Source organism: Garra rufa, chromosome 9 (genome assembly GCF_049309525.1).
Source record: "Garra rufa chromosome 9, GarRuf1.0, whole genome shotgun sequence".
Taxonomy (NCBI): Eukaryota; Metazoa; Chordata; class Actinopteri; order Cypriniformes; family Cyprinidae; genus Garra; species Garra rufa.
In genome coordinates, this window is record NC_133369.1 from 21,184,401 (window position 1) to 21,210,499 (window position 26,099).

Sequence of the window (26,099 nt, forward strand, 5' to 3'; positions counted from 1 at the left end):
AAACTACATTAAAAAATAAATACATTTCTATATAGAAAATTTATCACATTTATAAAATACATTTTTATTATTATTATTATTATTATTATTTATTATTTTCTAAATATATTAAAGAAAAAAAAAATCAAGACGTTCCACATGATGTCCTTTCACACATCATTTAAAATCATCAGGCAAATATCAGGCACCAAATGTTAAACGCTGAATGAATGAATGTAATTAATGCGTCCACATGTCAAATTAGCAGAACAAGCTACAGGGAGTTTTATTCATTCAAGCACACAAGTGTCAATAAATAGAAGCGCCTTCAGTTTCGACTCTATTTCAGATGCAAGACCCTTTGTGTGAAGAAAATGAGTGTTTGGGCAAAACAGCATATTAAGTACAATTTTAAGAGAATATGTTTACCGAGACGGATGTTGCTGACTCATGCAGCCTCAAAGCGTAACCAGGGTGACATGTTGCTCCGAGCGACTGCAATGTTCCGCCGCTCCTGGCATCAGAGGAGCGAGCGTGTCATTGCCGCTCATTGCCGAGCACCTGAGTGACATCTCGCACACAGACGCATAACGCGTTCTGGCGGCTTTTGCTTCCTCTCCGTGTTACCATGGAGACGTGATTAGATCAGAGGGCTGTGGTCTAATGGAGCACACAATTCTGTACCCGAGTCCAAAATCAGGATTCGGAAAAATCACTACAAGTCACTTTCTTTCAGAAACACTTTGTGTGTGGTATATCAGTGCAAACATGTGCATCTTATGCATTACACACCTTGCAATTCAGTTCAGGAGCTAAATGCACTGACATAATTACTAGTGACCCTGGACCACAAAACCAGTCATAAGGGTCCATTTCATGAAATTGAATCTGAATAAATAAGCTTTACATTGATGTATGGTTTTTTAGAATAGGACAATATTTGGCCGAGATACTGAATCTAAGGGTGCAAAAAATCTAAATATTGAGAAAATCGCATTTAAAGTTGTCCAAATTAAGTTCTTAGCAATGCATATTACTAATCAAAAATTAAGTTTTAATATATTTATGGTAGGAAATTTACAAAATATCTTCATGGAACATGATCTTTACTTAATATCCTAATGATTTTTGGCATAAAAGAAAAATCGATAATTTTGACCCATACAATGTAAATGTATTGTTGGCTACTGCTACAAATATGCCCATGCGACTTATGACTGGTTTGGTCCAGGGTCACATTAGTGCATGACTATTGTAAATAATATTTCACCTTTTTGTACTATAAACTGTGCCTTATTCACAAAAAGGTCTGTTTTCCTGGCGAAACTAGAGCCCAAAAGAGCAAAAAATGATTTTTGGGGTTGTATTAAAAAGGAGTATGTTTTAAAAGAAAATACTATTTTATTCATTCTACTTAATTCAATGCCTCACTTGCTGTTTCTTTGTAATTAATTGTGTTACTTACTAGTAATCTCTGAATGAAAATTGCTTCTACACTTTTTGTTGGGGTTGGCAGAAAAATTCAAAAGAAAGGGCTGCTTTCAGCCAATATTTAATGCAAAATAATTATTTTATTTTTCATTTTAATTTTTTTAATTTTATTTATGACATTTCAGTCATTAGATATATTTTTAAACCTTTAATACCGCCGCTCAAAAGTTTGGGAAAGTAAAAGTACGATTTTTAATGTTTTTTAAGTTTTTTATGCTTCTATTTATTTGATCAAAAATACAGAAAAAAAAAAAATATAATTCATTACTGTGATGCAAAGCTGAATTTTCAGCAGTCATTACTCTAGTCTTCAGTACTTTGTAAATTTTATATTCATAAATGAATATAAAACATAAAAATATAACCCTAACAAACCACATTTTCTTGTTTTTTTGAAAGAATTTAAAAATGATCTAAATACCATTTCGTTGTCACAAAATAAGAAAGCTAGAAGAACTTTGTATATTATGTGCAAACAATCTGTCAACTCTCTCTTTTTCTTTCTTGCATTAATAAAAAAAAAAAACAAAAAAAAAAAAACAAACTTGTCTTCAGTGTCACACGATCCTTCAGAAATTAATCTAATATGCTGATTTATTAACAGTGTTGCAAACAGTTATGCTGCCTAATAATTTTTTTGGAACCTTTGTTACTTTTTTCAATATTCTTTGATGAATAAAAAGTAAAAAAGAACAGCATTTATTCAAAATAGAAACATTTTCTAACAATATAAGTGCTTACTATCACTTTTTTTAATCAATATAACACATCTTTGCTGCATATAAGTATTAATATCTTTCAAACAAAGATAGAAAAAAAATACTGACCCCAAACTTTAAATGGCAATTACTGTTCTTTTTAACATTTTATTCATCAAGGAATTCTGAAAAAAAGCATCACTGGTTACAAAAAAACATAAATAAAAAAAAAAAAAAATTAAGCAGCATAACATTTTTTAACATTGATAATAAATCAGCATATTAAAATGATTTCTGAAGGATCGTATGACACTGAAGACTGGAGTAATGATGCTGAAAATTCAGTTTTGCATCACAGGAATAAATTATATTTTAAAGCATATTAAAATAGAAAACCACTATTTTAACTTGCAATTATATTTCACAATATACTGTTTTTTCTGTATTTTTAATCAAATAAACACAGCCTTGATGAGCAGAAGTCTTCTTTAAAAACATTAAAAATCTTTAAAAAGTATTTTCTCTGACTTTAATTTAAGTATATTTGATCTGAGTGGAATCGATATTTTCTGAGAAGCACAACATACAATAATGACTTCTAAAAAAAGATTCAGAGAAAAAACAAGCTTGCTTACAAACTCATAACTTATCATCTGACGCTGGCACCCCATTTCAGCCCTGTCGAGGCACCTGCCGTTCTCCTGCCTCACCCTGCCCTGCATATTCAATCAATCTGAGAATCAGCCCTCTCTACCTGACATGATTTAAAGTCCTTATTTCCATTAACCTGAGAGGGGAGAGAGTGACAGAACGAGAGGGAAAGAGAGAGAGCGGGGATGACTTCATCTCATATTGAAGGATAAATGGAAGGACAAGATAGAAAAAAAAATCTCCTGCATAAAGTGGTAAATTGGGATCTTGCAGGTGCATAATATCTGAACATCAATATGCCTCTGAGATGCATGCTTTTCATTATACCTGAATTGGCCGACACACTCGCACACACACGCACACACACGCACACACACACACACACACACACACTCACACATTAGCGCAAACACTCTCTCTCATCATATGGAGATTAAATTGCCCCTGGGAGAGAGCGAATAGGGAAAAGGAGAACACAAAGAGAAAATATCCCACAAGATAATAAAGTCATATTTTTCTTCATATTCTCCTATCCGCAGTACGCTGCAAAAAAACAAGCCGCAGAGCTGTTCTAAAAATGAGAAAGTCAAAGTATTACCATCGTACATCTATTGCCCTCTTTTCTTACATTTCACCCTCTCAGTCTTGCAGAATTTCATTAGACGCTGATTAGCATTTAAACACACAGTTCGCTCTGGAACGAAAGTTTCTCTTGTCTTATTTCTTGCTCTGCCTCTGTCAAGTCTCACATCGCCAGACTTTATGTCAGCATAAAGTTTTTTGCAGCGTATTCAGGCCAAAAGCCCGCCGGAAGTAACTAATTACAGTTGGTTTTCATCTGACTCCTGAAAATGACTCTAGACATAATGATTTCAGCGACATATTGATTTTTTTTGTGTGCAATAAGCATCCGATGGTCTGACTGCCAAAAATTTTAAAGGGATAGTTCAGGTGTATATGACTTTTTTTTTTTTCTTTCAGATGAACACAATTGGAGTTATATTAAAAAATGTCCTGGCTCTTCCAAGCTTTATTATGGCAGTGAATGGATGTTGATTTTTTGACGTCCAATAAAGTTCATCCATCCATCATAGAAAGTACTCCACACAACTCCGGGTTTTAGCAAAGGCCTTATGAAGTGAATCGATGTGTTGTGTTGGAAAAATATTCATATTTAAAACTAAATAAACTATAAACTATAATCTCTAGCTTCTGCTAACCGTTGTACGCAAGTTCACGAGTTAATTTTGTCAAAGACGACAATGACGGATTTGTTAACGAACAATGCTGATGAGCTAAAACTAATATCTGATGATAAAAACTATGCCAAGAAAACACGTCTTCGTTAACAAAACGAGACGGGACTAGAAAGTTATTTGAAGACTAGTGGACATTCAAAATACATCTTACAGTTTAACTGTCTTTTCTTTCAAAATGTGTGTCCCTGTCATTGGATTGCAAACGGACAAGGGGTGTTTGCATATCTGGTCTCAGTTTGGTAGTTTGGCAGTTTGGTGATTAGTGATAGGGTGACCAGATGTCCCGTTTTTCCCGGGAGTCACAATTCATTGTCAATTAACTTTAAAGTTCATGAAGGCAGAATCGCGAAGTTGAAGTTGAAAAGCTCCACTTTTTCAGTTCTCAGAAAGTGCGTGATCATTTCTCAGTGCTCAAATTCACACACAGTAGTCCAAATGTCTATCATGTAGAGTATCTCACGTAAATACAGTCGGTTATGGCTTAAGTGAATGTAAACATTTGGCTGAAAATGGAATGCGTGTCAGTATTGCATGCATGCTTTCTGTCTTAAAGTGACAGCATTCCTAATTAAATACCTATCTGTGTCAATGTTAACCAGCAAAAGATGTTAAGTAAACCTACTGCATCTGAAAAATTTGTTTAATTTGTATCTCTAACCAGAAAAGAAAATTGTCATCATTTATTTTAGTTTTTTTTCTCTCATTACTAATAATTTATCATAGGCTTACATGATTTGGTCTAAAGAGAGAAGAATTAATGACTATTTTTGTTTGAAGACTATGTATAAAATAGCTGCCAATATAAATGTTGGTAACTGCAGTTTGACTAAAAGTAATGATCAAAAGTTGACAAAAATGTAAAGACTTTTTGTCAACTAAAACTATGAAAGACTCAAATTACTAAAATGTGACTAAGACTATTAGGCATTTTCGTCTCAAGATAAAGACTAAGACTAAATCAAAAATGCCTGTCAAAATCAACACTAGTGTAGATGTAGGTCAAGTTTTGTTTACAGCAAAGGAAAATCTGTCTCCTCTGACATTTTTCTTTACAAATCCTCGTTTTGGAATCTACTGTGCTTCCACGTTCATCACTGTGTTCATCTACATCCGTCATCTGCTCAAACGCCACTCTCTCCTGAACGCGCATACAACAGTTAGTAGAAGCTAGAGATTACGTTTCTTTTTAAGTTTTAATATTGTTACTTTTCTTACACAAATGCATTGATTCACTTCAGAAGGCCTTTATTAACCCTCTGAAGCCATGTGGGGGACTTTTATGATGGATGGATGCACTTTATTGGACTACTGAATCTCAACAGCCATACACTGGCATTATAAAGCTTGGAAGAGCCAGGGCATTTTTTTAATATAACTCTATATTGGTCTGAAGAAGAAAGTCATATACACCTAGGATGGCTTGAGGGTGAGTAAATCATACAGTAATTTTCAGTTTTGGGTGAACTATTCCTTTAAGCTAATAGTGGCAATCAGAACAGGTAAAGTTAATCAATTTAGTGAAATCACAAAATAAAATGTGCTCTCACTACCAAACAAATATTCAATTATTTGGGATGTGAAAACAAAACTCCTTGCATTAATAACAGCCCTTTAACAACTAAACAGTGATGAACAATAGCCTATTTGCACTACTAAATTCGGGGTCAATAAGTGAGTGCTTTTTACATTATTTTACATATTTTAAAAATGTGCTTGATGGCAAAGCTGACTTTTCAGCAGCCGTTACTCTAGCCTTCAGTGTCACATGATCCTTCAACCATTATGCGGATTTGGTGTTCAAGAAACATTTTTATGTTAAAAATAGTTATATTTGTTGAAAGTACAGTTCAAAGGAAAATAATTTATTTAAAATAGAGATCTTATGTAATTATAAATGTTTTCACGGTCAATTCTGATCAATTTAATGCATGCTTGCTGTAGTATATAGTACACAAAAACATTAATTTCTTTAAAATAAATAAACGCAATGACAAACTAACTTCTGAATAGAACTCAAATCCGCTAAGCGTCTTTGGTTTGTAAACTGTTTCATTCTATTTTTAAGCTATTATTGACAAACTTCAAAACACTCTATCATTCTCTCTATATCAGTATTACATTTTCAGTGCTGTTGCATCTGGTTTCTATGACAGAAACCAGAGTTCTAAATTTTAGCCAAGATTCTAGACCTCTTTGTAATTCTAATGCGCAGTATGACTACAGAAGACTTTATGGCATCTGACAGCACAAGATGTATGTCTCTGACATAAGTTTGGCTATGAAAGCATATAATTGAATGCTGGAGTAAACCAAAGCTCTTCTGGGACATTGATAACTACTCTCCACAAGTTCCGTCCATTTTGCTGGCAGTGGTCTGGAAATCTGCTGCGCATGTAATCATTTTCATGAGTTCAAGATGAAATGATTCCCCATGTCTGTTTATAAAGATCAATACTCACATTAGGACACATTAAGGCATATTAAGAGCCAATAATTGAGTTTATGGCCAGAAAATATCATTAAAGACTGTGACCAGGTTACAGAGAAAGTGTATAAAAACCCTCATTAAATTAAATGCATTCAGCTGAATAAAATAAACTGGTTTGCCTATCTGTCAAAGGATTTGTTTAGTGTGTATATCCACATACAGATCAGCAACAGCATGTTAAGAATAAGTTACTGATCTCCCAGTAAAAATTTTGCTTTGAGCAAAAGGGTTTTAGGGGTTTAACTTTTTTTAATAAACCAAAATTGCAGCTGTACGTCAATGGATGAGTCTCATGAGCGGGGAAACATCAGAGCGTGCTGGGGAGAATATTGGCGCTGTTGCTTTCCACAACTGATAACAACCGCAGCGACCACTCAGCAAAACATTAATAACAACCAATTCAAGAACTGGATCTGCACTCATCATAACACACACAAATGAAATTCACTTCTGCTTGACAATCGCAGAGGCAGCATTAGATACATCCCTAGCACAAGCTGATATTGCAGAAAATGGTGGGGATGTCAATATGCCCTTTCAGCCAGAGATCAGTATGCAACTGTTAAGTAACATTTGAAAATGAGTATTTCTATAGCTCAAATGGTAGAGCCTGGTGCGAGCAAGCTTGGTTTGATTCTGCTAAAAAATTATACCTTGAATGCAATGCAAGTCACTTCTGATAAAAGCATCTACCTAATGCATAAACATGTAAAATGTTAACACCGACTGTGATATATTCAGATGAATTCGTCAGAGCACAGTGGTAAGTACATATGCCCATGACATTAAAGAGCAGTGTGCACAGGGATGCAAGGTAAAAATTGCAAAGGCTTTTCAGGTATTTCACACAGCAATGACACCCCATTACTTTTACAAATATTTGTAAATGTTAATGTGCCATTACAACCGTTGTTAAGTCTTGTAAACAAGTGTGTTTGTCTCTTACATAAAGTTTATCGGAGATAAATATCTGCACACATATCTGTTCTGGTGCACTAGATTAAATTAACAACAGACTGAGCGAATGAGTAACGGTGATGTCATCGCAAACAAAGATAATGGACTTTTTACAAGCATTTACTGTAAATGCTTTTTAAGATTTATTTTTTTGCTTTTTTGTCTTTAATGGGAAAGGACACTATGAAGAATTGACAGAAAGCAAAGTGGGAGAGAAAGCGGAAAGGAATAATGAGGACGCAAACTCAGGTCACCCGAGCACAGCACATACATACTGTGCCCACAAGGCTATTGGCTCCAACTTAAGCTACCAATTTACTATTATTTTAAACAGATGGTAAAATTAATTCACTCAAGAAATCTGTGATGGAGTAATACACTACAATAAGGTTCATTTGGTAAACATCAGTTAAATGCATTGGGTGTCATAAACAACACTTTTGCAAACTTGATCAATTGCAAATCAGAATTAGATTAAACAATACTTTGAGGTATTTTTTTGAAGAAATTAAAGTTTTGACTTAGCAAGGATGCATTAAATTGATCAAACGTGACAATAAAGACACTACCAGTCAAAAGTTTTTTTTAAAAAGTCTCACCAAGCCTGCTTTTATTTGATCCAAAGCACAGCAAAAACAGAACAATTTTTCAATATTTTGACTATTTAGTTAGTAAAAATAATAGTTTTCCATATGAATATATTTTAACATTTTATTTATTCCTGTGATTTCAAAGCCAAATTTTTAGCATCATTACTCCAGTCACATAATCCTTCAGAAATCATTGTGATATTCTGATACGCTGCTCAAAAACATTTTTTTATTATTATGTTGAAAACAGCCGAGTAGATTTTTTTAAAGTTTCTTTAATAATTACAAAGTTCAGAAGAACAGCATTTATCTGAAATAAAAAATCTTTTGTAACATTAAAAATGTCTTTATCATCACTTTTGATCAATTTATAGCATCCTTGCTTAATGTAAGTGTTCATTTCTGTCTTGAACAGACACTGAAGACTAGAGTAATGATGCTGAAAATTTAGCTTTGATCACAGAAATTAATTTTTTAATATATTCACATAGAACACAGTTATTTTAAATAGTAAAAATGTATCAAAAACTTTTAAATAATAGTGCATAATGTTACAAAAGAACTATAATTCAAATAAATGCAGTGCTTTACTATTCTTCAAAGAATCCTAAAAAAAGTATATACGTTTCCACAAAAATTAAGCAGCACAAACATTTTGAACATTAATAATTCAAAATGTTACTTCAGCACCAAATCAGCATATTAGAATGACTTCTAAAGGATCATGTGACAGAAAACAGTCATTTTTTAAATTGTAATAATATTTCACATTACTAGTCTTATTGTTTTATTTTTATTTTTTTAAGATATCTTATATTTTTAGAATGTGAATGTTCACTGACAGATAGTATTTTATAGAGCCTGAAATGTTTAAAAGGGTATGTACAAATGAATTTTCATTGTTCAAATGAACAATTGCTTTAAAAGCATAGTTTACAGTTACCATTTTTATGGTACCTAATGTATGAAATAATGTAAACTAATTTAAACTTTACTGTATAGTGTTATTCGGGATGCTGTTTTAAATTTACTGGAAAGTTCTATCTATAAAGTCATCCTGGTCATGGTATAGACTGGTAAAGTTCTCTAAGTGCACTTGGTTATAAATTTTAAAGACATTTTACAACCATCTGATTTTTACCAGATGTTTTAAGGATGTTTATAGTAACATAAGCTCCAAGAGATCTTTAACAATAAAGCGTGCTAAAGAAACACACTGTCGACTGTATAGAAATCCTGTGTACAGAATTCAGTAGCCGTGTAGGCTCTTTCATTCTAACGAACCGTAGAAGTGTTTAGAGTGGCAGGACTAATAGAAGGGTCGTGTGATGTAGCTTTAACTCACTTGAATCCTGGCGCCACTGTGGCACAGTTCCCCGCACTCAGCCAGATGCAGTAAGGGTCTCGCGAGGACAGACAGCTCCTAAAACGCACACACACACACAGTTAACTCATACCACATGTGCTGGAAAGGTTGTGTGTGTTTTCCTCTCTCACTGTCTCCATACTCCCCCCAATTTCCCTTTCCCCTCTCTCTCTCTCCAAGTGTATGTGACAAGCTAGAAGGGACAGCCAGACACAGCATCTCCATAACAAAGCATTAATGCCTCTCGCTGGTCAGACACTCAGTCAGACTGAGAGGGAAAAAAAGAGAGAGAGAGAGAAAGAGTGTGACTGAATGCTGTAGAGTCAGGTGTGTGTGTTTGTGTGTGTATTTGTGTTGCATGATTGACAGGTGTGTTGTGTTTGCCAGAGGCCAACTGAGATTCAGATACATGGTAGAGCTGGCGAATCGCTCCGAGATGCAGAGAGAGAGAGAGAGAGAGAGAGAGAGACAGATGGAAAGAGAGACAGAAAGAGAATGCAAGACAGAAAAGAAAGGAAAAAATACATGTGAGGTGACTAGATGCGAGTCAGAGTGAAAGAGAGAGGTCACTTCCATTTTTCTGCTATTTTTTCCTCTTCACAGGTTGTTACTTTCCCCATGCTATGCCTGTTGGTCGCCATGCTTTAGCACTTTATCTATTGTTAAAGGTTAGATGTGTTAAAATGATTAAAAACTTTCTCTTATCCCAGTTTCAATGGAAAAATGAAAGCAGAAAATAGAGTTGGGTGGCTTTTAGTCTGTCTAGTAGGTTTAAAGTCATCTATATGCTAATGACCTACTAAAAGTTGACAAAATTACTACTTGAACTATCATTTTGATATACTAGCAACCTTATTTTTAAAGTAACAGCTGATACAGCCAATTTTTTACTATTTTCAATGTCAGCTGATGGCAGTTATTTTAGTTTACAGTCTGTTAAGTTGCAAACTTTCATTTTTCATCATTTTAATTTACTAGCTTACTTGTTAACACACTGGTTTGTAGCGCAAAAAGTTTTATTGTTCACTAGTAAAAAGTAATAGATTTAAAAATACATTTATTTTATACAAAGTATAGTTCAAGTCTATTAACTATTTACTGACATATCGCTCAAGACTGGTATAAAAATTGTAATTAAACATTATTTGGAGTACTACTTATGCACAATGCACATTTCTTAATATTAAGCCTAAAATACGTTTGAATGTCACTATTGATGAGGATTGTATGATCTTTAAATAATATCAGTTTTTAGCACAATCAAATATACTTAAGTATATCTTTAGTTAGGCTTGCACTACTTTCGCACAATTGAAGTGCATTAAGTACAAAACTAGTTAATTCTATTTAGCAGACTTTAAATATACCAGTTTAGTATGCTAAAAGTACAATTGCAGGGTATTTTTAATAAGTACATAATTGTTTTATTTGTAGTATACTTGTATATTAAATACATTTTAGTATACTTATTTTTCACTAGGGATGCTATTCTACAACTGATTTATCTGAAGTATAGTGGTTAATAAAGTCTCACACATTCACAAAAAAAAGGTGAAAAATGAACAATTTATCAGATAAACATGTTTAAAATTCAATTTTCTCTTATGGGAGAACGGATAAAAAATACTGATGACTCATCCTACAATACAAGATTTTTGTCCAATCAAATGTTCTTTAGAATGAGAATGTCCCACCCCCAATACCACCCACAGCCAATTAGCAAGTAGCATTATTTAGCCATCTATTGACTTTGAAATAAATAAATAAACGCACAACCCCTTTGATATTTCTCACACAAAGGTCTGGTTTCAACAAGAAATAAAACATACACTCTTAAAAATAAAGGTGCTTTAAAAGGTTCTTCACAGCGATGCCACAGAAGAACCATTTTTGGTTCCACAACGAACCATTCAGTTAAAGGTTCTTTAAAGAACCATCTCTTTCTTACCCTTTTATAATCTGAAGAACCTTCTTTCGCCACAAAGAACCTTTTGTGAAACCTTTAGGGAACCATTTAAACAAAAAAGGTTCTTCTATGGCATCGTGAAGCACCTTTATTTTTAATAGTGTAGGGATTGTGGTTTACTTTCAAAATACATAAACAACTATCTTGATTGTAGCTTGATTTCTTTGAAAAAGTGTAAACGTATCTGTTTTGCATTGTGACCAGCCTGACTTGGCAACAATAGGTGTTTCTCAATGTCAAGGATACGTCCTTGGCAGGACTGGTCCTTCCAAGTCACTTCCTTCAGAGGCTAGGCGAGGCTCCTCTTAAGCATTGGGAGAACACATAAATGGAACAGGCTAGCAAGTGCACGTTATTGCGTCATTACCTCAGTGAAAGGTCCGCTCTTATCATTCATTTAAAAATTACATCCATTACGTCAAATTGACCCTGCACTGTTTAAACACACTTGACAGTCAAAAAATCAATATGATTAAAAAGGAGTTTATTGATTTAAAAACGATTATATTGTCTGAGTGAACAGAACTGCGCCCATAGCAAGGCTCTGTTTTTCATGGCAACCGTCTGTTATCAAGAAATAACAGACCGGAATTCAACCAAGCCATTGTAATAATATTTGATATTTAAAAATATTTATAATTGAACAACTATTTGTTAAAGACTTGTCCTATCTCACAAACAAGTTTATTTTTTAATTTCCCCAACTACACTATTTTTACCCTATTGAGCAAAATGATCCCTTCATTCCCTTCATGACTCCGCTAACGTCCGACATTTGTATTTTTGAACAAGATAGCAAAGCTGTGCGCATAGGATTGTGGGTGATTTTAGAGCGCGAAGAGCGCGAAGGCTACACTTATGCATCCTTTCCTGTGTATGGGATATTTTTCGAACGAAGGACGCAGTTGAAATTCCGAGGATCCTCGACATTGGAACAGCCCTTCGACGGATGTCGATGACGTAGCATCCTCGAAATTCTGGCTTCCGAAGATCCTTCCTTGACATTGAGAAACGCCTAGTGGCTGAACCAATAGTGTGAGTTTGGGGCGGGGCTATCTATCTGACGACCAATAGGAAAACCTGTTTAAAAACCATTCTTTTTTTGCAAATAACGTTTGATGATGCACAGAAATTATACAAACAGCGTTAGGGGCCGTTCACATGTCACGCCTAAAAACGCGTGTAAAATGCTAGGCGCGCCGCTTTCTTCCTTATCAACAAAGCGCTCGGGTGCTTGCGCTCCGGACGCGTCTGCCGTTTCTAAGCAACCATCAGCTGCTCTCTATCTCCAAGCCTATGCGTCTCCATGCATTGTTTCTTCTATTAGCGTCAAAATAATGGGGGCTTGGCAAATCATAAAGTTCAGGAAATCACTGGACCACAATGATGAGCTGCTCCTCCATGTTTCTGCTGAGGTTTCAATGTAACGGAAAAACGTGAGGAAGCTGATTGGTTGGTTCATGTCACATGACCCGCGGTGCGCTTGCGGCATTCTGAAAAGTTGAGATGCTTTTATCTCGATGCGGCGCGGACGCGCCTGGAAAAACTAGCGCGTCGCACCGCGTGCGCGTCGCTTCCATTATGCGCGCGCAAGCCGCGTGTCTACATTTGAAATAATGAACTTGAGCGCGCAAAAGACGCTACATGTGAACAGCCCCTTAAGCTTTGAATACAGAACGGCTCAAAGAACTTTGCTCTTTGACCACAACAAACTTCTTTTGTTCTTTAAGATAAAAAAACCTCTCTTAATTTAAACAAACACAGCTGTTTTTGCATCTAGCACTTAGGGTGCGTGAAAACAATTCAGTGAGAGAGAAAAAACAGAAAGGAAAAAAAGAAGATGTTTTTCACAAGTCCACAGAGAATCCCGTGTGAGTGTTTCTCCTGAGGCTGAGCAGGCATGAGCTAACAGATTGGTAAAAAGTTAAGACACGGCTGGATCAGACATCAGCATTGTTTTTGGAAAGAAACTGGGACTGAAATTCCCTGATAGGATTTGGAGATCTTTTATAAGGAAACACAGTCTATCAGCTTGCTCAAACTACAGCTGTGTGAAAAAAAAAAAAGGAATTGTTTGCTGTGTCTTGGCCTGTGGCCAATCAGATGGCTCTAATTTGCGTGCGAGTAGTCGGAGCATGTGGTGATGCTGGCTGGAGGACTGCAGCATGTGATGGAGGAAACACGTCTACATCAATAACGACCAGTTTCTGTGGCTACGAGGCTACAAGCTAAAACCTTTTGCCCTCTAAAATCCATCTGTGTTTAAATTTGAATGCATTTAAGAATGCATGTCTTTGGAAACACACACCGCTTTCAGTGCACTTATGGAGGACGTTATCCATAATAGATCAAAAGCCAACCAGCGCATAGGACTTTTTAGAAGATTCTTGCACGACTGTCATAAATTTTTCTCTGAGGACTGAGCTGCTGCACTGCATCGTCAATAGAGTTTGTGATACTGGTTCCAACTTCAATAAATGTTTTAAACTACTTTACTCATAAGTAACACTTATGAGTTTACTTGATTAAAATCGTACAAGATACTTAAAGGCGTAGTACTGCATTGTATATATTAAGTGCTCTCACATGTAATACATATTTAATGGGAATGATAGTAGGTCTGGCTTTCATGTCACTTACTTTTTGCAGACGCCATAGTCGGAACAGCGACTGAGTGGAACACGGATCACGCAACTTGAGAAGGCCACAAACAGGGCATGATGGTCCTTGTCCAACTCCAAACCCAGAATCCTTCGGTCCTCACCACGGACATTACACCTGAGGGGAGAAACGGTGGCTTGTGTTAGAACCAAGTGGCAACCTCCCTCTCTCTCTACTGAAACCAACACGGAAGTGGCTTAAACTGCAATTCATCGACTGGCCGCTAGAGACTGGCTGCAAAAGGGAGTCAGTCCCATTGACTCCCCATGTTAAAATGCCCAACTTTACAGCAGAAAAAAACATGTTTACTGCCTGGTTCAAAAAGTGGTTTTAGACTATATAGCTATTTCGCCCTTCATGTCAACTGTGAAGGGGGTGAATTTTTTTATAACTCATCCGTTTAAGTTATATTAAGCTGTAAATTTCTGCATAATTAAGGGCGTGGTCACTTGAGTGACAGGTGGATTGCCGCTGCTGTCACCACTGGGGCGCTAAGTAGGCGTGGTTTCAGCACCCAGCTCCACCCACGTCCCGCCTCTTTGCCCATTTTCGATGATCCGGGAGAGACACGCGATTCCAAGATGGCGACGGCGAATCCCGCCCACTACAGGCTTCAAAATCGCTCTTCAGAAACCTACGGATGACGTCACGGACACTACGTCCATATTTTTTACAGTCTATGGTTAGAACGCCATTTTATCTATTAAAGGAACATATATATATATATAAAAAAAATTGCTGAGTAAAGTAGTTATTTTTGTTTTCACTGCACACAAAAAGTATTCTCGTAGCTTCATAAAATTACGGTTGAACCACTGAATGTCACATGGTCTATTTTAATGATGTCCTTACTACCTTTCTGGGCCTTTTCTTGTCACTATTCTCTGATTGGTGGAGATTTATTTGCAGATCAAGAATAATGTAGATTTTTATCAGGAATTTCACAGTTGAACACTATTTTAATGATGGCCTTACTACCTTTTCTGGGCCTTCAATGTGGTAGTTGTGTTGCTGTCTAAGCAGGGTCAGAAAGCTCTTGGATTTCATCAAAAATATCTTAATTTGTGCTCTGAAGATGAACGAAAGTCTTACAGGCTTGGAACGCCATAAGGGTGAGTAATTAATAACAGAATTTTCCTTTTTGGGTGAACTATCCCTTTAATACTAATAAAGGCTGTTATGAATGGCACACCATCATACTACTACAAAAATGCAGCAAGCACATTTTCTAAATGCATTGAATGAGTGGATAATCCAATATATTTCACAAAATATGCTAGTATACACAACAGAACATAAACATCAAAGAATAATAATACAAATGACACAACAACAAAATATGGAGTAGTCATGTCCTCCTGGTCACAATATGCTTTCATTTTATGGAAAAGAGCAGCTCTGGATTCTTATCTTATTTTGTGTTCAAAAGAATACTGAAAGTGGTTTTAAAGGAGGTCGGGGGTAAACCTTTCTCTCTAATGGAAGAAAAAGCAATCCCAAATAAAAGAAAGAAAAAGAAAAAAGAAAAACCCAATATAAAAAGAAATCTAATATGTGTGTCACACAGATGAGTCTCCCCCATTGAGTTGATTGAAGAAGGTCATGCCGTAAAGATTGACTGCAATTCATCTCTTTCAGTATCTGTAATAATCAAAATAAATTCTTTGCATCATGTAAAGTGTCATTTCCCAAAGGCTAACTTTTACGTGAGGTGGGGTTTTCAGGGGGAAAAACTCAGCAATGCTGCTTGAAGATGTGGTCACATTTTGTTGTGGAACTTGTGAGTCTCAGCTGGAGTTGAGGCTGGTTGTCAGATACACAAGAGGAACACAAACATGGGCGAGATCCCAGGAGTACAATTACAGCTCCACACGTAGCATCCGTCCCATTTACTGCAGGAGAGATGCTCTCTTAATCAAACGCCTCGGTCGACATTGAGTTTGGAGTTATGTGTGTGCGCATGTTTATATTTGCCTGAGACTTGTCAATGAGTGTGAAGTGCATGAAAAAGAGCTGCACAGTGAAGATGTGTTTGTGAAGAACCTTCTAGGTGAAGCTGTGTTTGCTCAGACAAGTGACATTTTATCTGCTGCTTGGTTTCCTGCTCTGGGTAGACCTCAAGTCCCTTTACGGCAAGTCAGTCCACTCAGCGGCCATCTTGGCACAGTTCTTATCTACTTGGATAAAAACTGAAATGTCTGAAACTGCTTCAATAAAATCTGACAATTGCATCAACCGGTTTGTGTCTTCAGCTCAATTCACATTACAAACTCACTACTGACTGACTCACACTATGTCTCAAGCTTGTCTGGTGCATGTGTATTCTAGAATAAACAATCAAAATGTAGATGCAGCATCAGAGCCTCATGGGCAGTGCTCTGACATATGGTTTAGCAGTGCCTCAGGCAACTCGAGCTTGAGTCCTCGAGATTTTTCCCAGTCCTGTTCCCCTCTCTCCTCTCCCTTTGTTTCCTGTTTGTCTTATACTATACCATCATACTACCCCACTTTTTCAGCAGCCTTGGTTTCGGAAGTATTTCTCCCATAGTGATTAAAAAAGGTATCTGTTCAAGAGTTGCAAGTCATGAACTAAACCAGTCAGCTATGTGGTGAATCACTACATTACAAATTTTGAACTCAATTTTTACAACTCAATTACTTAAAAAAAGAGGTAAAAATGCAGTTTGACGGCTTTAACAAAACTATATATCACACCATATATAACCAAAATCTTATATGTGACCTTGGACTATAAAACCAATCATAAGTGTCAATTTTTTGAAGATATATACATAAGCTTTCCATTGATGTATGGTTTGTTAGGATAGGACCATATTTGGCTGAGATACAACTATTTGAAAATCTGGAATCTGAGGGTGCAAAAAAATCTAAATATTGAGAAAATCACCTTTAAAGTTGTCCAAATTAAGTTCTTAGCAATGCATATTACTAATCAAAAATTACGTTTTGATATATTTATGAAAGGAAATTTACAAAATATCTTCATGGAACATGATCTTTACTTAATATCCTAATGATTTTTGGCATAAAAGAAAAATCAATCATTTTTATGGTAATAAAGTATATAATGAATTCATTTTTGCTTTAAATAAGGTCTTTTATGATATCAACATTTTTGATACCATGGAAATTTCATAATTCTTGCCATGAGTTTCAGTATCTCAAATACTCTCTAATCCAACCCTAAATAAAAAAAATAAAAAAAATCAAGCTCACTTAAGACAAGTAAACAATCAGTGATCAAAAAAAGAATAAGAAACTAATTACATGCAATATGACAAAACTACAGTAGAACAAATAAATGAGAAAAGCTTTGAGAAATTGTATAAATCAAATCAAACATATAAAAACAATGCATATTCTTCACTGTGTAAATTAAATAAATATATTTCTTCTTATTAAAGTTCCAAAACTGATTTAGTCAAGAGCAGTGAGAGATTTTCTCTCCTTTATTAGTCGATTAACATGAATGACAGACAGCAGAAATATTAGACTGCTGTCACTTTAAGAGCTGCCCGCTGGATCCAAAATACTGCTACACGTGTTTTCTTTCTCAGCTGTTTGATTTCAATTAAGACCTAAATTAATGTTTACGAGGACACTTGTAAAACAGGCATTTTGACATACAAGTGTGTGTATTTAACCATTCAAGGTGGCAAAATAAAGTGGCACAAAATAAGTGGTATAAAGTGGCAAAAACACAAAGTGCAGTGCTCTATGAGCACTATTTTGCATTTCAGTAGGTTAAAATAACTTGTTTTGAAAACTGCAATGCTTAAAAACGTAGCAACCTCGTAGCACAGCAACGTCACGTAAGCCTTTAACCATGATAGAGACGATAGTCCAAAATCTCTACTGGATAACATCTACAATTGATATTTTGCACTTCATTGTAGCCCCTCCCACAGTGAAAATACTAGATAGACTACATAGCTGCATATTAAACAATATTATATATTAAACCGTTTTCAGTGTTGGCAGATAAAATAACAGTGAGTGTGTGCACGTAATATAACTCACTTGTTGGGGTTGTAAACATCTATGTCCTCCAAAACCTGCGTGCTGTAGGTTGAGTTTGGGTGCATGCTGGCGAGAATCTTCAAGACTCGTCCGTTTTCTGAACCCAGAAACAGAACCGTGTAGTTCTTATATGGTCCAGCTGCTGTGTCGACAGCAATCTGGGTCAGCTTGAACCTACATCAGGAACATAAGCTGATTAGTCAACAAAACAAATCACAAACATGTCTTTCCATCAAAACACTAAATGCTTATTTATTCTCAAGCATTAACGACGGTTGCCTTCTCTCTGAAGACAGACATGCAGATGTTCAGAAAACAACTGGAGACACAGAGTGTTACAATAATGAGTGGACGAGTGTATCTCGTTACGCTCATACCTGCTGGTGGTTCGTGTGAAGCAGGGTCGGTTGTTGACAGACGGTACGGCCTCATCCATTAGCGGATAAGACTTAATGAAGGTAAGAGTTTCATCAGGGAAATCTGTGGAGGACTTATAACCTGCAGCAGGGCCATCACCAGCGCAGGACCCTGGCCTAGAGAGAGAGGTAGAGATAAAAAAAAAAATGATAGTCTTTTACCTGAGTTTTCCCATGAAGGCTCACAGAAATGGTCTACAAAAACAGCTCACACACAATTAACAAGAACCATTGCGACCATCTGCCACTGTTAAATAAAAGCTGTTTTAGGAGCCCATCGGGCCGAACAAGCTGCTGTCACAGCTCCAGAGAACAGGTCCAGGCATATCACGCAGAGCAAGATGACGAGGAAGTCTATTCTTTGTCACTTGTGTAAGTGGTGTGTTATATTTAATTTGCTTATTAATACACGCTTTTGTGTGATGATTTTCATGTTAAAACTTAAATAGCTTGGGTATATTTGTAGCAATAGCCAAAAATACATTGTATGGGTCAAAATTATCAATTTTTCTTTTATGCGAAAAATCATTAGGATATTAAGTAAAGTTCCATGAAGATATTTTGTAAAATTTCCTTTATTTTTGATTAGTAATATGCATTGCTAAGAACTTTTTTCATTCAGCGATTTTCTCAATATTTTGATTCCAGATTTTTTTAAATGGCTGTATCTCAGCCAAACATCGTCTTATCCTAACAATCCATACATCATTGGAAAGCTTATTTATTCATGATGTTTAAATTCATTCAAAAAATGTACCCTTATGACTGCTTTTGTGGTCCAGGGTCACATATTAGTATCAACTAGATTGTTCGTATTGCAATCATAACTCACCGTGGTTTGGGCACCATTTCATCAGGAACTGGCGTCCAGGCTGACTCGCTGTTTCGCTGCTCCTTAAACTTCCCATTAAACACTTTCTCGATGTCATCCATGTAGAACGCACATACGGCAGAACCGGTGATGCTGAGGAGATAAAAGCTCTGTTGGATGCCTTTTTCTAAACAAACTCTTATTCCAACAAACAAACTATTTATAAACAATCCAAATAGACTTGATTTCAATAAATTAAGGCTGTCAGTGAAGTGTGTATGGAAATACAAATCGTATTGTGTTACCTGTTGGCTTGAGTGGTAAAGACGCCTAACACTGCAGGCCTGTGGTTGATCTGCATGACATTGGTTAATGACTGAAGAACGTCAAAGTAGAAAAACGAATCGCCCGGAACCGAACAGTTTAACCGGGCTTTCAGGAAAGACGTCCAATAGCGCTCCAGAACCCTCGGAGAGCCGCCGTTGTCATTCTTACACACGCGAGCAACCCGAGAGAACACCACCTGGTGTAAGTAAATGAGACATAAGAAAAGTAAGGAAGTGTGAGACATTTTTCACACCTACATTGGCAAATAGTTTGTTCTTGTTTTAAGCATAAGCACAGTTAAATTGTGTTAGGCTTTTGCTAAGTTTTAATAAACTTAAAGGGCTCATGAACTGAGAAATCAAAATTCCCTTGGTCTTTTGACATATAAGAGGTCCTTGTATTATAAAAACATTCTGTATGTTTCTTATTTGATTAAAACAGCTTATATTGAATCCTGCATCTACATGTAGTGTAAGTAACGAGAGAGGCAAACGCAGGTCTATGCAGAAACCAAACGATAAAGATGGCTGCTAAGACAATAAGACGCTGTGCAGTGCCAAGTTGTGGAAAAACACAGTCTTTGCATTGCCTTCCTTCGGATCTCAACAGGAAAGAGTGGATGAACTTTATTTCTAATGAAGATCCAGACTACGTCAGTAAGAGAACTTGGTGCTTTGTTCACTTCATTTTACTGCAGATTTGTTTACAAAGCACAATTCGACACAGAATTTTCATTGATTGAATCTAAAAGGCGACGATATGCTGACTATATTGGATCTGACAGTAATGTCGCACCAAACAAGTGTGAGTAACTGTTTTTATTATGTGGTCACTATTGGTCACAGATTGTTTGACAAGTATCTATTTGACCTAAATGACAGCAGTGTCCATCTATGAAGGATGTGGGCTGTCAAACATACACAACTGGTAACCAATCATAGCAGGGGGTGTTTACGTCCGAGTCTACAATCAACCACGCGTATTCAAGCTGAGTGTTCAGATAAGGGTCAGAAAATAGCCTATTACTTCAAAAATATGTTTTCTGATGTAAAAATTTCTAACATTATAAGTGGACCACAGAGAACAGTACAAAATAATTAAAAAAAAAGGCAGTTCATGACCCCTTTAATAATGACATGAACTCTGAAAACAAATCATAATAGTTGATGCAATTTTGCTTCAAATATTTTTCTTGTTTTAAGCATGTTTACATTTCTTTTTCTGGAAAACAAGACAAATATAATAATTAGGAAAAAGTGCTTCTTGCAGTGCACTGAAGAAATGAACTGAAGTGTCTGACCTTGCCAAGGGTGGTGTACTCTACTGCGATCTCGCTGAGAAAGAAGTAGATGTAGTTCCCGTACTCAATGGCATGAAGAAAATGAGGCTCTGAATAAACAAAGGCATGATTAAAAAACTACATTATACAGAAAATAAAGTTTAGGTACTGTATCTGACAGGTGACCCACCTCGTAGCCATTTTGAGTCGTATTTTACGGTACGCAGGACAGGACTGCTTTCTCCTAAACTTCGGTAAATCACTGCATCACTTGCTAGAAAATCTGTCATTGTGGCTGAATAAAAGTCACCGCCTGGGAAGTGAGGTGAGAAATAAGTATTGATAAATCAAAACAACACAAACCCCACGAAGCGGAGCTCAGTTCAGTTCAGTGTGTATATGGCACAAAGAGAAAAAAAGAGAGACGCGTCTCATCTCCCTCATGTCCCTTTTGAATCTCTGTGCTTCTGTGATCACTGCTGTCTCACTGCGACTTCCTGCGCTTTGTAAAATGTCAGTGGAACGCTAGCGAGATTATAGGAGATTTCGTGTCTTCCTCCCCAGACGGCTGGTGCTCTGCCAACTCACCGGCAAACAGGCCAACGTTGGACTGGCGGGATTCGAAAGGGCAACGGGCTTGACCGACCACCTCCTCTCCGTCCTGCTCCAGAGAAGACATCTGACCAGATGGAAAAAAAAGATACATTACACACTGAGCCAAGTAAAAAAAAAAAAAATTGGAAATACAACACAAAGACATTTAAAAAAATGTCTATTTAAATTCCTTGTTGATTTGGACACTGTCGTTAATTCCAATAATCTTTATTTCCAACTTCAAAAAACAAAACAAAACAACCTTTATACCATTTAGGGCATGTTTTAAATACTGGTTGGTTGGTGGTTTATGCATAGACTTTTGGGAATTTGAAACCCAGTGTTGTATAAATGTTTGTGGACCGGTGGGTGGTGTGTGTTCCATGGTTGTTTTGTTTTGTTCCTCTTTGGGAGCTGTAGGTGTGAACAGTGTGCCAGTTTCTCTTGTTAGTCAGAGGCAGAGCAGAAGCTCCCGACCTGTGGTGTTCACAGAAAAAAAACAGTGTGCTAACTGCCTGTGCTGGGCGACGCACACATACATATATGTGTACAAATCCACACAGATATTCACCCTGCAGGGCTAGAGACGTCCTCACAAAGACGGCTGGATTACACACACGCACAAACACATTTAGCAGTGTAGCTCAGAGGGTCCTATGGGCATTCTGGTATTCAGGGTCACATTGTGTGTCATCCCTACCGGATTAACACCTACTGAAGCTCACCGGCACTTACACTGGCCTGTAACTCACAGGGATAGAAAAGAATAGAGGGGAGTTAAAGGAAGAACAGCATTGGATTGGCTCTATGTCAAAGAGTGACTATACCTCTATCTAGGAAAGTGTGTCTGTTTGTTTGTTTTATGTGTCTGCATTACTTTCATAGAAATATCAATAACCTAAACTTTATTCATACAAGAGAAATGGCAAAACACAGCAAAAATAGTACTATGGATACACTTTTTTTTGGTAAGTAAAAACAACAACAACAAAAACTATATCAACTGATACTGATAAACAATAATAAAAAATATCTCAGCTGACAACAGATATATCAAGCCTGTCTAAAGAAAATCCCTCTAAAGATGTTTTGGTGCAAGAATCCTTGACTAACATATCGTCAATATTGTGTAAAAAAAGCATGTAAAAATAAATATCCAATATTGACCCAGAAAAAACATATACTATGGATATTTTTGTTGCAAGAATCCTTGACTAACATAAACAAATATTGGGATAAAGCACATACAGTACAAATAAATATCCAATATTGACCGATATCGATAAATTCTTAAATATCTGAGCTGATAACCGATATGTCACCGACATACTGTGCCTCTCAGAAGAAAACTACATTATGAATGCTTTTCCTGCAAGAATTCTTGATTAACAAACAGATACTGGGGAAAAAGCACAAATAAATATCCAATATTGACCAATACTGATAAATTCTAAAATATCTCAGCTGATAACCGATATGGCACCGATATACTGAGTCTCAAAAGAAACCTTTTGTTGCAAGAATCCTTGACCAACATAACCAGAAAATTGGGGAAAAAACATGTACAAATAAATATCCAATATTGACCAATATATTGTGCCACTTAAAATAGACCTAAATATTGAAATATTGACCGATACCAATAAATTCTTAAATATCTCAGCTGATAATCAGTATGGCACAGATATAGTGTGGCTCTAAAAAGAAACCTACATTATGGATACTTTTCTTGCAAGAATCCGTGACCAACAAACAGATATTGGGGAAAAAGGCACCTACAAATAAATATTCAATATTGACCAATACAGATAAATTCTAAAATTATATGGCACTGATATATTGTGCCTCTCAAAAGAAAACCTAGATCATGGATACTTTGTGTGCAATAATCCTTAACTAACATAATAGACTTTGGGAACATAAAACCTACATAAAACCTTTAGTAACATAAACAGATATTAAGAAAAAAAGCACATACAAATAAATATCCAATACTGACCAATACCGATAAATTCTACAATATCTCTGCTGATAACCGATATAGCACCAATATATTGTGCCTCTCAAAAGAAAACCTACATTATGGATACTTTTGTTGCAAGAATTCTTAACTAACACAAACAGATATTTTGAAAAAGCACATACAAATAAATATCCAATATTGACTGATACCAATAAATTCTAAAATATCTCAACTGATAACCGATATAGCACCGATATATTCAACTCAAAAGAAACCTATATTCTACATACTTTTGTTGCAAGAATCCTTGACTAACAAACAGACATTGGAAAAAAATACCCATTCAAATAACTATTCAATATTGACAGACATCGATAAATTCTAAAATATCTTAGCTGATAACCGATATGGCACCGATATATTGTGCCTCTCAAAAGAAAACCTACATTGTGGATACTTTTGTTGCAAGAATCCTTGACTAACACACCAAAAAACATGTTAAAAACATATTAAAATAGTCTAAAATGGCAAATTTAACTTTTCCAAAAGTCTCGAAACTACAATTTCTCCTCAACCTCTCCTTGCACAGTTTTCCAGGAAATTTCTCCACAGTTAATGTGTAACCTCTCGAGCTGAGAGTTGAGAGTGAAGGAATGCGTGAGGAGACGAGGCAGAGGAACTGAACGACATGATTTGCACGACGTGACATATCGTCCCTCTCCAGGGCTCTAACAAACCGGCCTTCTCCTCGGAGAGATGCAGGAAAACGAGACTGTGAGCGAGGGAAATGGAGGCAGACAGAGAGAGAAGCAGAGAGGAGGAGGAAAGAGAGGGATATGGAGGGAAGATGCCTTCAGGGTAAGGTGCATAAATCAGGATCTCCAAAGAGCCTCAAACGGAAAAGTTGAGAGCAGAGCCTCATCCGTGAGTTTAGCTGACTCCCTGCTGGCCTCCTCCGGAGTTTAGTCAGATTTACATGCTCTCTGGCAAACACACACACACACACACACACACACATGTTGGGTTTACATGTTTTATGGGGACATTCCATAGGCGTAATGGTTTTCATACTGTACAAACCATATTTTCTATGGCCCTACACCTACCCTACACCTAAACCTAGCCCTCACAGGAGATTGTGCACACTTTTACTTCCTCAAAAAAACTCATTGTGCATGATTTATAAGCCTGTTTCCTCATGGGGACCTGAGAAATGTCCCCACAAGGTCAAAATCTACTGGTATTCCTATCCTTGTGGGGACATTTGGTCCCCACAACGTGATGAATACCAGGTACACACACACACACACACACACACACACACACACACACACACACACACCCCCCTCAGGAAATGTTCTGCTAACGTTGATGGAAAACCATCAATCATAGGACAGGCCTCATTCCACATCAAGCTAGTGATATATTGTGAATTTGTGCAGACACTATGTAAAATCATTTTAAGAAGCAAAACAATTTCTTGAGATTCTTAAAGATAATACAAAACAACATTTTATGTCATAATTTTTGAGTAAAAACAATATTTAGTGGGAGGAACTTACTTTTGTCAAGTGGAATTGACTGGATTAGTTAAAATCTATGAACACTATGATATTATTGGTTATTTTTAATGAAAAAATAATACCATAGACATTTTTAAAAGAAACTAAAAAGGTTTTGATATATTTTAAACATCGAAAAATGAAAGTGTATTATAATTTGGAAAACTATTAGCAAATAAGTAACAGTTGATCACTGACTACTACATAAACCAGACATGAGCCCTAGTCACTAGGGCTTTTTAAAATTAAATGTAATAAATTAATTGTGATTCTAACATCAGATAGTTCTGATGGTAGTAGCAGCCAATCATCTTTTTTTTCTATGAAGCTAGGAATTTATTTAGTAAATGCTCAATCATATTTTATGCATACTAAATAAATAATAGTAGTCAGTCATCAAAGCAAAAAAAAAAAAAAAAGGGCCAATCATCTGAGCGATTTATTCAGTCACATGCATTTCAATAATTTTATTTGACTCTTGGTGCTTCCATCCAGAATTTTTTAGGCATTATCCCCAAATACACACAAACCCAGTTAATGCCTGACTAACATGCGTTAATATTGCTCATTGCACCTGCAGAAAAATGCTTAATTCAGCCAACAGCCAGCACTGGTGGGAGAACACAGAACTCCCTCGGAGCAAATTCAGGTTGTAAACAAGTATGACAGGATATGAATTCATTTCTGAGAAGGAGCAGGTATATACATTTCTGAACAGGCCTAATATCCAAATTAATTTTAATGCTGACAAATTTCAGTAAACGTTGCATGTAGACTGTCAGTTTTGATTCTTTAAAGGAAAGCTTTAAAAATCTGTGCATCTGTAGGAGGTATTAACTTTGTCTAAGGTGTGTGTGTGTAAGCGAAGCGTGTGACAGAAATAGACTTGTCATACCTTGTAGTTGCGACATGTGGGGTTGAACGCATTGGTTCCACACGCAAAGAGAGTTTCATCGTTACGTGGCACCAGCACTTTGATGTAGTTGTAACACTCATCCTG

At 36.3% G+C, this 26,099-nt stretch overlaps 1 protein-coding gene across 3 annotated transcripts in view; it reads right to left on the reverse strand.

Annotated features, from left to right (window-relative positions):
* The window catches only part of sema6cb (semaphorin 6Cb), a 166,803-nt gene that overhangs the window by 28,992 nt on the left and 111,712 nt on the right, over window positions 1–26,099 (reverse strand). For all 3 annotated transcript variants that reach the window (XM_073846587.1, XM_073846586.1, XM_073846585.1), the window contains exons 7-16: window positions 25,995–26,096; window positions 21,569–21,659; window positions 21,171–21,293; window positions 21,002–21,090; window positions 19,680–19,897; window positions 19,396–19,527; window positions 18,525–18,680; window positions 18,148–18,321; window positions 14,086–14,223; window positions 9,459–9,536 (exon numbers count right to left, since the gene is read on the reverse strand). In XM_073846587.1, the coding sequence (XP_073702688.1) occupies window positions 9,459–9,536; window positions 14,086–14,223; window positions 18,148–18,321; window positions 18,525–18,680; window positions 19,396–19,527; window positions 19,680–19,897; window positions 21,002–21,090; window positions 21,171–21,293; window positions 21,569–21,659; window positions 25,995–26,096 (1,301 nt within the window). The remainder of the gene's footprint in view (window positions 1–9,458; window positions 9,537–14,085; window positions 14,224–18,147; window positions 18,322–18,524; window positions 18,681–19,395; window positions 19,528–19,679; window positions 19,898–21,001; window positions 21,091–21,170; window positions 21,294–21,568; window positions 21,660–25,994; window positions 26,097–26,099) is intronic.